This window comes from Mus pahari, chromosome 12 (assembly GCF_900095145.1).
Source record: "Mus pahari chromosome 12, PAHARI_EIJ_v1.1, whole genome shotgun sequence".
NCBI lineage: Eukaryota > Metazoa > Chordata > Mammalia > Rodentia > Muridae > Mus > Mus pahari.
Window position 1 is genome coordinate 81,356,870 of NC_034601.1, and position 15,519 is coordinate 81,372,388.

Below are 15,519 nucleotides of genomic sequence, written 5' to 3' on the forward strand. Positions count from 1 at the left end.
AAAAAAAAAGAAAAAAGAAAAGAAAAAGAAAAAGAAAAAGAAAAAGAAAAAGAAAAAGAAAAAGAAAAAGAAAAAGAAAAAAGAAAAAAACCCACAAATATATCTTCTGAATAAAATTTAGAAATCAACAAAATTTTTTCTTTTAGTTTTTCAAGACAAGGTTTCTCTGCAGTCTTGGTTGTCGTTCGCTCTATAGACAAGGTTTGGCTTCAAAAATCAAGAAATCCTCCTGCCTCTCCCTCTGCCTGCCACATGTGTTTTGCCACCACTGCCCCGCTCAACACAATAATTTACAAAGCCATGTAGTTGACTAACAGATTTTGTTTTCAATCTGACAAAAAACCAGATCGAACAAGAAATAATAAAATGGTATGTCATAATGTAACATTTGAGTTTTAAAGTTTTTTTTAATATAATAAAACTATACTCTAAAACTGTACAATTCACTGGTTTTTAGAATACTGGACAACAGTGAAGGGCCTTTATAAATTTGGACAGCCACCATAGTGGCACATACCTGTTATCTTACCACTTGGCAGAGCCAGGCATCGCTGCACATTCAGAAGTAGTCTGGGCTACAGTGTTACCTGCTTGTCTTTCTGACCAGCAGGTAACAAAGAAAGACCCTGTTCTCAAGAAAGAGAAAGACCTGCATTTGACAATCACCATGGTTTAGCTATCCTTTCTTTGGTGGACTTAACTATTGTTTGGCAAATCTTAGAAATTAGATGACACACACACATTTTAAAAACTGTGTAGTGGTACCTGCACAAAGCCTTTAATCCCAGCCTTGGGAGGCAGAGGCAGGTGGATCTGTTTGAGTAGGAGGCCAGCCTGACCTACAAAGGAAGTTGGCAGAGTGCTATACAGAGAAACTTGTGGAGCGCACCCATTCAGTAAGGTTAGCTGTCCAGAAATCCTCAAGCCTGTCTCCCCAGTGCTAGAGCTATAGCCACATATTACCAAACCCAGATTTTTAAGTGGATGCTGGGATCCACAGTCAGGTCCTTATGCTGACACCACAAACACTACCAAAATGAGCCATATCCTCACCATAGGCATTCATTTTTAAGGGATACCATGTTACCTAAGGAGTTACAAGGCTCAATGGAGCACCTGCTGCTCTTGCAGAGGAACAGGTTCAGTTCCCTGTACCCACATGGTGGCTTTACAACCACCCATAACTGCAATTCTCAGAAATCTAACACCCCCTTCTGGCCTCTGCTGGCAGTGTGCACCTGATGTACAGACATACATACAGGCAAAATGCTCCTACAAATAAAATAAAAGCTACATAATTAAGATACATTATAATGATAATGTAGTTCTACCCTATGTAGGTAGGGTTTTATTGCTTCGGTTAAAAATTAAAGCTAAGAACAGAGAGCACAAAATAGAAATATTATTAAGTACACGAAAACACTGGAGATCTTTCAGAGGTAGATGACATACTACAAAGTTGGTCAACTGCTCTAACACAATAGCTTATAGAGAGAGGCAACTCCACCAGTAGACTAGTAAGGGAATAGGATAAATTAGATCCGGTCTAAACACAACTCATGCTCTGTTTATTCTTTACTTACCATTAAGTATTTGCAATATAAATACCATCAGGAATAAAATATCCCCACCATCCTAGTACCTTGTTAGTCTAGACTCTTAAGTCCCAAAGGAGTACTGTGGCTCCTGCTGGGATTAACCAACATTCCACTGCCAAGCCTACATATAACCTAGAGCGCAAATCCACTGAGCGTAAGTTCATCAGGAAATACCCATTTCCCCACCTCAAGTTGTCAGTTTCAAATAGTAACAGTAAAAAATTATGAAACTGAGATTTCTTTGGTTCCAGTGTCTCCAGTCTTGTGATATACCTGTGTATATTCATGTGATCAATATACTCAACTATGCTGGTTATATCAATGCCTTCTCCTTGCTGAGATTATGTTTCTAATATATTTGCAAAGAGCTAGAATAAGTGTCAAACAAATATACGGTGAATATGGAGCTTTAGAACTGAAGCCTCATGAACAAAACATATGCAGAATGTCATTACTAAATGACAAATGGTAAGTGGGAATTCATATAGAAGTTTACAGTGGTATAAACAGGTAAAAATCAGACACTGGCTTTTGGGGTAAAAAGCATGACTGAATTAAGACAGATGTCTATGGTGTGTGGGAGCGTGTGTGGAGGCCAGGTGACAACTTGTCTTGGGGTGGTTTCCCTCCTTTCACCTTTCCTAAGGTTCCAGGGACTGAACTCAGGTGGTGAGACTCTCTCAGCGAGCACTTTCACTCACCTCTCTCTGTAAGATAGCTTCTTTTCTTTTTTTTCGTTTTTTTGAGACAGGGCTTCTCTGTGTAGCCCTGGCTGTCCTGGAACTCAGGAATCTGCCTGCCTCTGCCTCCAGTGCTGGGATCAAAGGCGTACTCTGAGCCATCCCTCCAGCCCATATCTAGTCATTTAACAGTCTACTGAACAAAATTGTGAAGATTAAGTTTAGTAGCCATTGACAAAAACAAGTTACAGGTTGGAGAATTAGCTCAGCGGTTAAAAGCACTGACTGCTCTTCTAGAGGTCCTGAGTGCAATTCTCAGCACCCACATGGCGGCTCACAACCATCTGTAATGGGATCTGATGCCCTCTTCTGTTGTGTCTGAAGAGAGAACAGTGTACTCATATACATAAAATTAATAAGGGCTGGTGAAATGGCTCAGCAGGTAAGAGCACCCGTCTGCTCTTCCAAAGGTCCTGAGTTCAAATCCCAGCAACCACATGGTGGCTCACAACCATCTGTAACGAGATCTGGCGCTGTCTTCTGGAGTGTCTGAAGACAGCTACAGTGTACTTACATATAATAAATAAATAAATCTTTAAAATAAATAAATAAATCTTAAAAAAAATTACTGTTATTTGCCATTGTGACAGACTAATAAAGTTTTAAAAGAAGTTTTATTAGGTACTAATTAGGTACTAACTAACTGTGATACTTACTTGCAACTGGTATGATTCTATGTATGTGTATACAGTTCAAATTTCTTTTCTGGTCCTTTTTAAAACCTAATTACTGATTATGTTTGTGAAAATAAGTGTCTGTGAAGAAAACCCTGTACCGTCAACTATTCTGGCCATCTAGAGTTTGTTCCAGTGGGGATTACTAATCATGTGGGCTTATACTATGGCACTCCAATTATCCAAACAAATGAGAACTTTTGAGAGGTAACTGCATGGCTGCCCATTTTTAGTGGGTCTGCTGTCTACTCACCTCTGATAAAACATAAGCGGACAAACAAAAACAAAAAAACAAAACAACAACAAAAAACCAACAACAAAAGCCCTGGTTTCTAATTCTTAACTGCTTCCCAGGGTTTCCCCTGGTTTTCAGACTAACCTAACCCAGCTACATGGTAAGGTGTCAATTCATACACATCAGTAAAGAGCTCTAACTATAAAGTGAGGAATGTAACCAACAAGCCACACAAATGCTGAACATAACAGTCATGGTCGGGGGATACACTTGATATGTTATCAAGGTAATTTAAAATGTGATTTCAATGTGTACAGACATCCTTACAAAGTAACTTGAAAATACTTAAACTGTGTCTTCTTCTATCCCATGGCCAAAAACCTACAACTTATTTCTAGCTTTAAACAAAGAAAACCATCATTTTGTCATCTTTCTAAAAAAAAAAAAAGGTATAGATTATCCCCAATTCTGTTTAACCATATGTAAAAACTAAACCTTTCTATTACTCATATTTATCTTTATATCAATTTATATAGGTAACTTTTTCTGGAGCTAAATACTTGACAAAAATGTTAAAGAACACATTTTATCAAGAACATTAGGGGTAAGTGCTGTTGGAATGCTCAAAGAGCCCAGTTCCCTTCCATGATGGCTGTGTAAATAGACTTCACACACTGACAGAGATCAGAGTTGGGATAGAAGAAAACGGTAACTAACAGAATCCAAACTCTCCTGGGATAACAGCACTGCACAGGCAAATGCAGTAAAAAACTGCTAACAGATTACTATGTCCTTTTTACTAAATAAGAGCACTCTGAAACCTTTTCCCACTCAGATCTCTCAATAAAGATTGATTTAAAAAAGTATTAACATTGCAGGTTAAAAAACAGGAATAGTCTCATCAGAGATCTAAATTCCATTGAACAATCGTGCCTAGTAACCAAGAGGTGAAACATCAAGGCAATTACAGTGTAAGCAGGGACAGCAAGCTCCCAGCTGACAGACTTCTCCTTTCAGGGTAAGTGCTGAGTCAAGAGTGGCCGCAGAACATCAGCTCATAACCAAGTAGTCACAGCTTAATCTGTCTGACTTTAAAGATAGCTGAGTCTTAAACTACTTATATTTTCTTCCCCCTTACTGCAAAGCAGCACTGTATGCATGCCACACCTCAGTGCTGACACTCTCAGAAAGCCTCTTTGGTGCCGTAGTAATGTCAAGACTCTAGATGTTTCCTCTCCTTTTTCATTTTCTCACAAGCACAACAGAGCTTGCCAGAGGCTGTTACTGCATGGAACTTCTTGTCCCCTCCCCCGTCATATATTTTGAGTTTAAACTTCTAATACATAAATACAGTTTGTTATTGCCTTTAACATTGAGAATCTAAAGGAGTCAAAGAGCAATGTGAGTACAACTGTCAGCTCAGAGGGATGTGCACAGGAATACATTTGACAAAGTTCATTACAGTTTATCAGCAAAAATGGATTCTTTGTAGATTTAAGCACATTTAATGTGCACAAAAAGCAAAGTATGTACAAACACAGACTCTGTCTTTATTGTTCACAGGCCTCAATTCACCATCTGATTGTCTGCTGGAAGCAACAGCTTAGGAGAGGGCAAAGACAAAGAGCTATTTTTAAATAAAAAATAACTCATTTTCATTTAAAAAATTTTTAATATTTTTATACTTTCAAGATTTTTAAATTAGGGCTATACGGGAGGGGTAGGATATATTCTTTGAAAGCCTAAAAATATAATTATAGGGGTTAAAAAATCTTTAACTTTCTACCTTCTAAGTGCTGGGATTAAAGGCACCCACCACCCAGCTAAAAAATTCTGTAATTTTTACGCATTCCATAAACTTCAGCAAAATTTTAAACTTTCACACTGAGGAAAACCACACAGCAGAGCAAAAAGTATTGGCCAACATGGACCTGCCTTAGTCCACCTTCAAGACTTATTTATCAGTGTCTTTGAGAGAATAATGCACCCAAATAGCAAGTTGATGAGTGCCTTTAATGACTTCCCCTTTCTTCTGTACCAAGCAGACTTCAGTGACATCATACCCAATCTGTATTCCTTTAACCACTCCCAACCTTCTCCTGCTGCTTTAAACTCAACTCTTCACATCCCTTCCCTGAATCTGCTTAATTCTCTTCTTTAAAGTTTATTTCACGTATATGGATGTTCTGTCTGAATGTATGATGGTGCACAAGAAGAGGGCATCAGATTCCCTGGAACTGGAGTTACAGACTGTTGTGTGAGTAGCCAGGTCTCCAGCAAGAGCCATACTACCCAACATCCCAATCTCATCTGGTAGTCCCACCTCCTACCAAGACTAAACCTTATAGAGTAAAAGGCATAAACACATGGCCTGGGGTTCAGCAGTGCTAGTACACTGTTAGCTGGCTTCCCATCACCCATAAGGCAGCCTTTTCCTCTAACTAATCAAAACCAAACAACCAAAGAGTGCACTTGACCTCTTATTTCCTTATGCATTCAACCCCAAACTTCAAATTCTATTACCCTTAAAAGGCTCAGTGGCCGTAAGTCTGTTGGCCAGTCCCTTAGTACTCTACAAAACAAATCAATTAAGCAGAGACACTTACATTCAAACCCTGGCTCTGCCATTATTTAGAAATGTGTCCTTCCTTCGGTGAATTTTTCTTTACTTCTTTGAAAATCTGCCTCTCTCTATGTAACTGGATGTCTGTGTCAGGCTGTAGGAATACATATCTGTTAAAGTAGACATAACGTGCCCAACAAGCCAAATCATACCCTTCCTCTCCCCTGCACCCTGGAATTTGCACCAGCACCCATCTGAGAGTGACTATGTCCCTGTTTTGGCCTCTTCCAACTTTAAATACTACATTCCCTATTGCTTGCCAAAAATATCCATGTGACCGCTCCACACAACAGCTCCTTAACCTATTTCACAACCAAACACACTTTCTTCTCCACCAAGCGTAATTCTGAAGACTGGCTTGCACTGATGGTACGTACCATCACCATCTTGGCATCTAGAATATAGTGACAAAAGCCATTTTGATTTTTGGTTTTTTTGTTTGTTTTTCGAGACAGGGTTTCTCTGTATAGCCCTGGCTGTCCTGGAACTCACTTTGTAGACCAGACTGGCCTCGAACTCTGAAATCCGCCTGCCTCTGCTGCCCGAGTGCTGGGATTAAAGGCCTGAGCCACCACGCCCAGCGACAAAAGCCATTTATGGAACTGCCGGGCACCAAGGTCCCTGAATTACTTTGGCTCACATCCGTTCATGCCTCTCCCACATGACACCAGTACAAACTGAACACAATCTTGCCATCTTACTACTTACAACCTTCCATGTTTACCCACAGCCAAAAATGACATCAAGTCCTTTAGATGGGAAATATCACACCACACACTACCATCCACTGGTTCCCAGAATCAAACTGCTACCCACTTCTTTGAAGGGGCAGTCCTGCTGCCCCTTCAAACCACCTCCTCTGAAATCCTAAAACTGAACCTTTTCTTCTGAGTTTTCACTGACACCTCATGGGCACCCCACAACACACAGAGGAAAAGCGCTTCCTTTCCTATTAGACAGACTCCCTAAGTGACAGACAAAGTCTTCCAATGTTAAGGACATTTGACATTTTTAAGCCACAAGCAGATTTAGGAGATTCAATGTCATGTACAAGCACCTGACCTCCCTCCTCAGTAATGTTTTCTGGATGGGGAGAGAGAGAATGAGCACAAGACCTTTAGGTTTTAATCTGCAACTTAGCAGAGAGTTGGCAATGGCAACATTCACCTAACAAATGTAACTTCAAGTTCATAGACTAGGATGAAAGGGAAATCAACACGAGAAAAGCTCAGTATGCCATTTAAAGGTCAAAATGCTATTTCCCCTTCTTAAAGAGTCACACACACACACACACACACACACACACACACGTTTCATATTTCAAAGCAATCAAACTGATTGCAGTTTTAGGCTATTTTTCCTCATCCATTCAACCAGAAGCTTCAAATCTTATGATCCTTAAAAGGTTCGATGGTAGCCAGGGGTGGTCCCAGCATTGGGGGTGGGGGGGGGGGGCAGAGGCAGGCGGATTTCTGAGTTGAGGCCAACCTGGTCTACAAAGTGAGTTCCAGGACAGCCACCAGAGCTATACAGAGAAACCCTGTCTCAAAAAAAAAAAAAAAAAAAAGAGGTTCAATGGCCTTAAGTCTTTAATCTGTTGACTACTCCCTTAGTAATCTAAAAATCCTAATTAAGTGGAATGGTTAATATTAGATACCTTCCACAATACCTTAAATAAGGAGTGAATGTTTCTGGTCTTTAAAAACACACGAAAAATTCTCCTTGTTCATTAAACCTTCAGGTTAGCTTTCACTCAAGAGGTGTCTGAAATCTTAAAAGACTGAGGCCTCTGTAGAAGTTGCCCTCTGTTCACGCACCTTTGCCAGGCACCTGCTATGAGTGCAATTCTACCAAGTCAACGTTCAATTTGAGCGCTTGGCGAATTACCACCGACCTCTGGGAACCCACATTATTTTACTGCTTTGAAAATCATCTCTAGTCAACTCTTCCATCTCACTTCCCATCACCAGGTGCAACTACTGCTGTCTGGAAAGACATGGACTCATCAGCTGAGAGAAAGTATTTTGAGGGGGTAATCTGTACAGCAATAAATATTCTCAACTGCAGGATTAATTGGAGGGTCCCCTTCTGCAGCGCTAGGAACAGAAAGAGAAGTAACACCCTAATACTATTGCGAATTGAGCCACAGCAATCTCATTGTGAGATGGAGCAAGTTCTGACACCACATCAACACGTGTCAAACTACGACATCAGATTCCTTCAGTGGTAGTTTATCTTTAGTATTTGAAACGGGAGACATAATCCAACTCAATCCACAATAGCTTCCAGTCTGTAACTGCGTTTTAAAGCATCAGTGGTCGTCTGCTCCTCCCAAATCCATTAAGATAAATAAGATAGTATGGACTTTATGCACACACACCCCCCCCAAACAGCACCTGGAACGAACAGAGATACAACTAGAGAGCTTTAAGGCGGCAGGCAGCTTTGTTTGGGAAGGTTTTCACATGTAAATGTCCCGGAGGAAGGGAGTGGAGGATTGAGTACCCCAAGAGGGCGGTGCGAGGGTGAGCAAGTGGAGAGCCAAGCAGCCTTTCTAGCGGACTAAATGGGGCGTACACGCTGCTCTCCCATTCAACTTTTTAGGTGTCACGATGTACAGAAAGGGCACGTTCTAGATAGAAGGGCCAAGGAACTGCCTCCCTGTGTTCATCTGTGAGCGTGTCAATCCAGGAGGCGGGAGGGCGGACACCCTCCCTAAGTCTCCGCCAGCCGGGATCAGAGTCCAGCGGCCGCCGCGCCGCGGCCTGAGCAACAGGAGAGCCGAGGCGGCTGCTACGCCGGCCCCCGGACCCGCGGGAACTCCCGCCCCTGAGTCGGCCCGCCCGCGCTCCGTTGCAGCCTCCGGCGGGATCCCGGCCCCGTAGAGCCGATAACCGGGCCGGGAGCGTAAGGACCACGTTGAAGAAGCCGGAGCCGGCACAAGGCCGGAAGGGGGCGAAGGGGGCACTGGCGGGGGAGGGGCGCGGGGTCAGCCCCCGGCGGTGGCCGCGACCTCTCCCCGGCTCCAGGCCCGCTGCCCCGGAACCCGGGGCAGGAAGCGTCCCCGCCCCGACTCGGTGCTCGAAAGCCCTCGGGCAGCGAGAGAAGCGGCCCCGGCGTGGCCCGCACCAGACCTAACCCCAAGCCCTCCTCACCTCCTGGTTGAAGGCGTTGACGGCGTCCATGTTCGCGCTGCGGCGGCGGCGGTGGCGGCGGCTGCTCCGGGCCCGCCGGTCACATAGACCTGGAGCCGCGGCTGATTTGGGCCGGGAGCCGGCAGGGCCCTAGGGCGTGGAGGGGGAGGAGGACGGGAGGCGACGAGCGGCGGAGGCCGAGCAGGAAGGGGCTGCGGCCGAGGCGGCGAGGCTGGGCCGGTCGAGCGCAGGCAGAGGCGGCGGGCCCCTGCTCAGTCCCGTGCGCCGGAGGAGGGACGGGAGGCGGCGGCAGCGCGGGGCTCCAACATGTCCGTTTGGCGGCGGCGGCTGCGCTCTGCGTCGCGCTGACACGGCCCCCCGCGCCCTCCCTCACGCACTGGCCCACACTGGCCGGGCCGGCTAGCGGGCGGGCCTCTCTGTCTCTCTCCTCTCTTTCGCCAGCAGGATGGCGGCAGCGACCCGAGTGCACGCCGCGCGAAGCACCCTGGGACAGCTCGGGCCTCCAAGCGCTTCCTGCCCACGGCTCCGCCCCGCACTGCTTAGCTCCGCCCAAGCCCCGCCCGCCGTGCTGTGCCGCGCCAAGCCGCTAGCGTGTGACCGCGCGTTGTCGCGCGCGCTTTCCCGCCGGTTGCGGCTGCGGAGAGTTCCTGTCTCCTGGGCTCAGGATCCGGGCGACGGCTCCCGGGGTGCATTGTGCCCGGGGAGGACTGCGCCCCGCTGCTGCGACAAACAAAGCGCGGAGGGTGAGCGTCTGCAGTCTCCAAGTCCCCTGCTTCGACCTCTTGGCGTGCGGACCTGGTGGAAGCCCTGAGCCACCTCCGAGGACTGGGCTCCCGAACCTCTAACGCTAATTTCCCCAAACCCGGTTGTGTCGCAGAAGTGCTGTTCTGATTCACTTTCCTTGAGTTCTCACCGCCTGCGGCGCGCAGCGACCGCTGTCTGTCGGGCGTGTGAGAAAGGAAAGTTTTTCTGCAGAAACCTCACTTTTGTGGGGCATGAGTCTAAAAGCAAGAGGGCCTGACTCTGGAAGTTGGAGACTGCTTCCCGCAGAAAAGGCCGAGCATCCTAAAAGAATTCGAGAAAGGAGGGGCCCTTGCGCTGTGTGCCATCACCTCTCCTTGGAGGACAACCTGCTGTTTCTTAGGGAAAGCAACTGGCCCTACCGAGACCAGATCCTGGCAGAGTTAGGATTTTGTTCTTAAGGGGGCATCGTGCAGGTTGACATCCTGCATAGTATGCATGTGAAAGAAAGTGGGGTCAGGAACAGCATGGCCTCAGGCCCTGGAGATGATGAGGCTGAAAGTATCAGACACTAGAGGAAAGACATAGAATGGTGTTCCCGAGGGAGGATGCAAAGTGCTTCTTGAAGGACATGAGTGCTGGGTTTGAGTCAACTTGGTAATAATTTCAGGAAGGAATGAGTTTGAAGGAGTAACGGTTAATCTTCGTCAATGCCTATCAACAGTGCCCTCATTTAAGTCAGCCTAGTTGAATTAACCACCATGCCCAAGGTCATCTGGCTGGATGGTTATCTTTGTCGGCTCTAGCCATCTGAGTTGCCCCTAGGATAGTAAGTGAGGACTTCTGCAATCTGGGTCAAGTCCAGGAAAATGACTGAGAGGGGGTACATACCTGGGAATCAATACTGTACGGCTAAAAGGAGCTGAAAGGGCAGGCAGACAAGGAGCAGAGGTGTTTAAGAACAAGATGTTTGGAGAAAAAAAAATCTCAGCCCTAACCAAGGCTGTAGGTTCAAGTCCGACAGGGTAGTGATCAGGGAATACCTCTCCATAGGATAGCTGTGGTTAACAAGAATTAATAGTAAAGTTCAAAGTCACCATTAGAGAGGACCGCGAGTATAGCCCACACACAGAAGTAATAAGATAGTGGGTGGTGGTGGCACACACCTTAAATCCATTGCTCTGGGGTTAGAGGCAGGTGGATCTCAGAGATCAAGGCCAGCCTAGAGAGCAAATTCTAGAACAGAAAAAACAAACAAACAAAACCCTCGTTTAAAAGACCAAAATAGGGCTGGTGAGATGGCTCAGTAGGTAAGAGCACCCGACTGCTCTTCAGAAGGTCCAGAGTTCAAATCCCAGCAACCACATGGTGGCTCACAACCATCCGTAACAAGATCTGATGCCCTCTTCTGGAGTGTCTGAAGACAGCTACAGTGTACTTACATAAATAAATCTTTAAAAAAAAAAAGACCAAAATAAATAAATAATAAAAATCTGCTTTAATGGCTGTCTCACTTACCCTGAGCTAACCATTACTCATTATATAGTACACTTTCTGTTCCACACTGTACCTGGTAAATATGTCTAACTATTACATAGCAATTAAATATTAAATCACTGGGGCTGCAGAGATGGCTCAGCAGTTAAGAGCACAGACTGCTCTTCTGAAGGCCCCGAGTTCAAATCCCAGCAACTACATGGTGGCTCACAACCATCTGTAATGAGATCTGATGTCCTCTTCTGGTGTGTCTGAGGACAGCTACAGTGTACTTACATATAATAAATGAATAAACTTTTAAAAAGAAATGAAATCACTGGCAAGTGCTGGGGATGCCGCTTTAATATCCAGAAACTTATCTTACACATTGGCCGTTGGCCGGCATGCTGAGGACAAACCCCAAACAATGCTCCCAACAGGAGGCGACGGCAGGTAAAGAGATGGACAGGCAAGTTGAGAAAACATCTGGGCACTGGCATAAGGGAACAGTTTGTATGCAGGTGAGAGAAGTGTACTCACCTATTTGCTGTATTCTTGACTAAATCCTTTATCAGTCATTTTTTTGTTTTTTTATTAAATCGTGTGAGCACCCTCCTGCCAAAGCACGCATGTATGTGGTAGGTAGAAGACAATCGCCAAGCAGTTCTCTCCGTCCTAGGGATAGAACCCAGGATAATGTTGAACAGTGCCATCCTCACCAGTCTTTTTGTTTATTCTTCGAAAAGATCCCATCCATTAAGGGCTGCCTTTAATGTGTAGTTGATGTATAGTTCCCTGGTCCTCCTGTCTCCTCCTCCCACATGGGCCACCTCAAGTGATTTTAGTTAATTTCTTGTTGCTTTTACCAAATACTTGACAAGAGACTTTTTTTTTTTTTTTTGGTATTGTTATTTTCATTGTCGTCTTGTTTTTCAAGAGAAACAAACAGGGTTTCTCTGTGTAGCCCCGGCTGTACTGGAACCTGATCTGTAGGCCAGGCTGTCCTCAGACTCAAGAGATCTGCCTGCCTCTGCCTCCAGACCATGGAGACTAAAGGCATTGGGCACCACTGCCCAGTGAAAAGAAGCAACTTAAGTGACAGGATTTATTTTGGCTTAGAGCAGTGGCTCTCAACCTTCCTGACGTTTCCACCCATTTTACAGACCCTTTAATACAGTCCCTCAACCATAAAATGATTTTTGTTGCTACTCTGTAACTAATTTTTGCTACTGTTATGAGTCATAATGTAAATAAGTTTTCTGATGCTTTTAGGTGACCCCTGTGGAAAGGGTCATTGGACCCCCCCAAAGGGGTTGAGACACACAGGTTGAAAGCCACTGGCTTAAAAGGAGGCTTAAAGGGCTATGTTTGTAGAGTAGGGAAAGGCCCAACATTATGGCCCGTGGTGGCAGAGTGCAGCTGGGACCCCCCTGCTCCCTCACATCTTGATGGAGCAGGAAGAAGAAACTGGGTAGAAAGTAGGGCAGGGCTCACTCAATAATCTGCTTCCTCCAGCAAGGCTCCACCTCTCTAAGTGTTCCACAGTCTTTGAGAAACAGTGAGGACGCAGGGGAAACATTTGTTCTGTGATCTGGAGAGTGATCTACAGTAACCACATAGACTGAGTGAGTGAATTTATTAAGTGTATAACTAGCCGAAGTTAGAAAAGGAAAGAAATAACAGGTAAGTTTCTATCCAGATGACTTTCCCAAGAGGAACTTCTGGCTTCTCTTTCCCACTGCAGGCGTTTTTATATCGTGGGGAAACCAATAGCAACCTCTGATGGGAGTGTATTTGCAGAGCTAAGGGCCCAGCCCAAGCCTGGATGGGGACCTGAAGGTCTGAAAGGAAATTGGGGACCCGGTTTCCACAGCCAGATTCCCAGTGAGTTCAAGTAGAGCATTGTCCATTATCTTCTACACTGCATTGTTTTATACCCAAACCACAACAGATCCCTGGTTTTATTTTCAGGTTTACCCATTCTCTACCACTTCATGTCGTTTCCTCTCTCACTCTGCATTTTCCAAATTCATTTGCTTCCGTGAGAGCTGTCACTCACAGAACTAACATTGCATTAGAAATTTCGGGAGTTGGTCGATCTCTAGACTTCTACCCATGCCTTTCAAGATCCTCTTTATCCGCCATTGCCCAAAAGGTGGGGCAGACTAGAAGTCCTCCGTGTGGGGAAGAAGCAAGGCTTTTAAGAAGGAAGCTTTCAGTGGCGTGAGTGGTTGGGATTTTAGGGAATGTTTTCAGATTTTTTTCCCAAAACTATACAGAAGCCTTACACAAGGCATGTAGGATCTGTGTGTGTGTGTTTGTGTGTGTGTGTGTGTGTGTGTGTGTGTTGAGGGGACATGACACATATGGATATTAGAGGACAACTTTGTGGAGTCAATCCTGCCCTGAGTTCTAGGGTTCAAACTTAAGCCTTTCCCCCACTGAGACATCTCACTGGCCCCCATGATACAAGATTTTAAAGGAATCCTAGTGCCATCTGGGTGAAAGGTCCTTATATGCAGTCTATCAGCCCAGCAGATATGCACATGCCTACAAGCAAAAAAAAAAAAAAAAAAAAAAACAATGAATGAAAGGCAGATCTAAAGGCAGTTACAGTTGAACAAGTGAATAATTGCAGCCCCTCAGTGTCACCAAGTATGACAGAGCCTGAGGTTACTTGAGTCCTTTACTCAGAGTGATGTCACAGACTGGACCTCACTTTGGGTCCCCGATCTGTGGGGAACGGGTCTCTTGGTTGCAGGTGAGCGAGGATTCAGCGGATGAGTGACAGACAGTCCACACGAGAGAGGGTGTAAAACTGAATGTATTGATCAAAATGAGCATCACATCTTTAATACAGGACAAACAAGAAAAGCGGGGCAGGATACATCCACAGTTACAATGACACAAGACAAAGGACAAAAGACCAGGAGGTGGGACCAGGCAGCTTGAGGAGGAAGCCAGGTGCAAGGCTAGTCAATAGTTGAACCCCACTGTCAGGGGTCCCCAGTAAATCCTTGATTATGCTGTCCCTTTGGGCCTAGCAGAAAAACCTGTTTTGGGGGGTTCTGCTCTGGCAGATCTCATGAATAATGCAATACCACATCCTCCCTATTTTCTAGGTCTTGGTAGATACTTGCATATGAACTTAAAGTCCACAGGTATACTGCTCTAAGCTTTGCCCTGGGCTTGGCTCTGTTCTTTGTGATGCTTAATCGGTTTCACCAGTCTTTACTAGAAGTGAACTAGAATGTTAATGAACAGGTAACCTTCTTGCTGAATTCTGAGTTCCTGGCTTTAAGGAATTATCAGGACTTTGGAACACTGGCTTTAAGGGAATTTCACCTATGGTAAAAGTTTAATCTTTAAAGGCATTAATAATATTAAAAGAGAGCATATATCACACTAGCATGTGGATAGGGTTCGTGTATATAGATTACAGAAAATGCCAGGACTCCGGGAGGCTGAATCTCCTTGAGATTCTTTTCCTCAGGACTCGTTCCAGGTTTTCAGGCCTGTTGTGAATCACCACTAGAGTGGGCGTGGCAGAGTGACACAGTTATGTGCATGCCATCTAGTGTGGTCAGTACTGGGCAGGTAGCTGTTACCCTGCATCGTTCAGGGAATGATGAGAAGAAAATGGCCTGTTACCTGTTCCACACATATATTTTTTTCTAAATGTGTCTGATCTGTGGTGGCTAAACCTCAAATATAGAGGGCTGATTGTAAAGAGGCAGTTGTCTAAGCAGCCAAAATGAACTGCTGTGGTTCTCCAGTAAGAACACACACATGCCACCTGCTAAGTTGCCCTCAACACTTGCTGTGGGTATTGCCCGACAATTCTAATATTCCGGTCTTTGTTTTTGAAAACCCAAGCCCACTAGAAGTAGCACTCTGTCGACTGAACTATGTCTCCAGCCCAGGCTCAGCATGCTTTACACACTTCTGTTCACACTCAGCTCACGACGCTAATGTGTCAACCACCATTACAAAGCTTGACAAGGCAAGGAGTCTCATAGCTTCCCCCAACGTTGAGGTAATGCACACAAGAGGTTGGGATAGTAAGAGAAACCACTGAACAGAGGGAGACACGCAAAGATTTAGAAATAGTGGTTTTCTGTCTCTGGCTCCCACTCCTCTGTTCTTGGGGAGTGAGGTCAGGAGATGCTTTGGTTTAGATTTGAAATGTCCCTTCTAGGGCTGGTGAGATGGCTCAGCCAGTAAGAGCACCAGTTGCTCTTCCAAAGGTCCCAACGAGTTCAAATCCCAGCAACCAT

At 45.1% G+C, this 15,519-nt stretch overlaps 1 protein-coding gene across 6 annotated transcripts in view; it reads right to left on the bottom strand.

The window, feature by feature from the left end:
* Scaf4 (SR-related CTD associated factor 4) overlaps positions 1 to 9,481 on the bottom strand; it is a 53,540-nt gene extending 44,059 nt beyond the window's left edge. For all 6 annotated transcript variants that reach the window (XM_029544416.1, XM_029544414.1, XM_021209444.2 and 3 more), the window contains exon 1: positions 9,026 to 9,481. In XM_029544416.1, coding sequence (XP_029400276.1) covers positions 9,026 to 9,055 — 30 coding nt within the window. In that variant the 5' untranslated portion in view covers positions 9,056 to 9,481. The remainder of the gene's footprint in view (positions 1 to 9,025) is intronic.
* Positions 9,482 to 15,519: the final 6,038 nt, after the last annotated feature.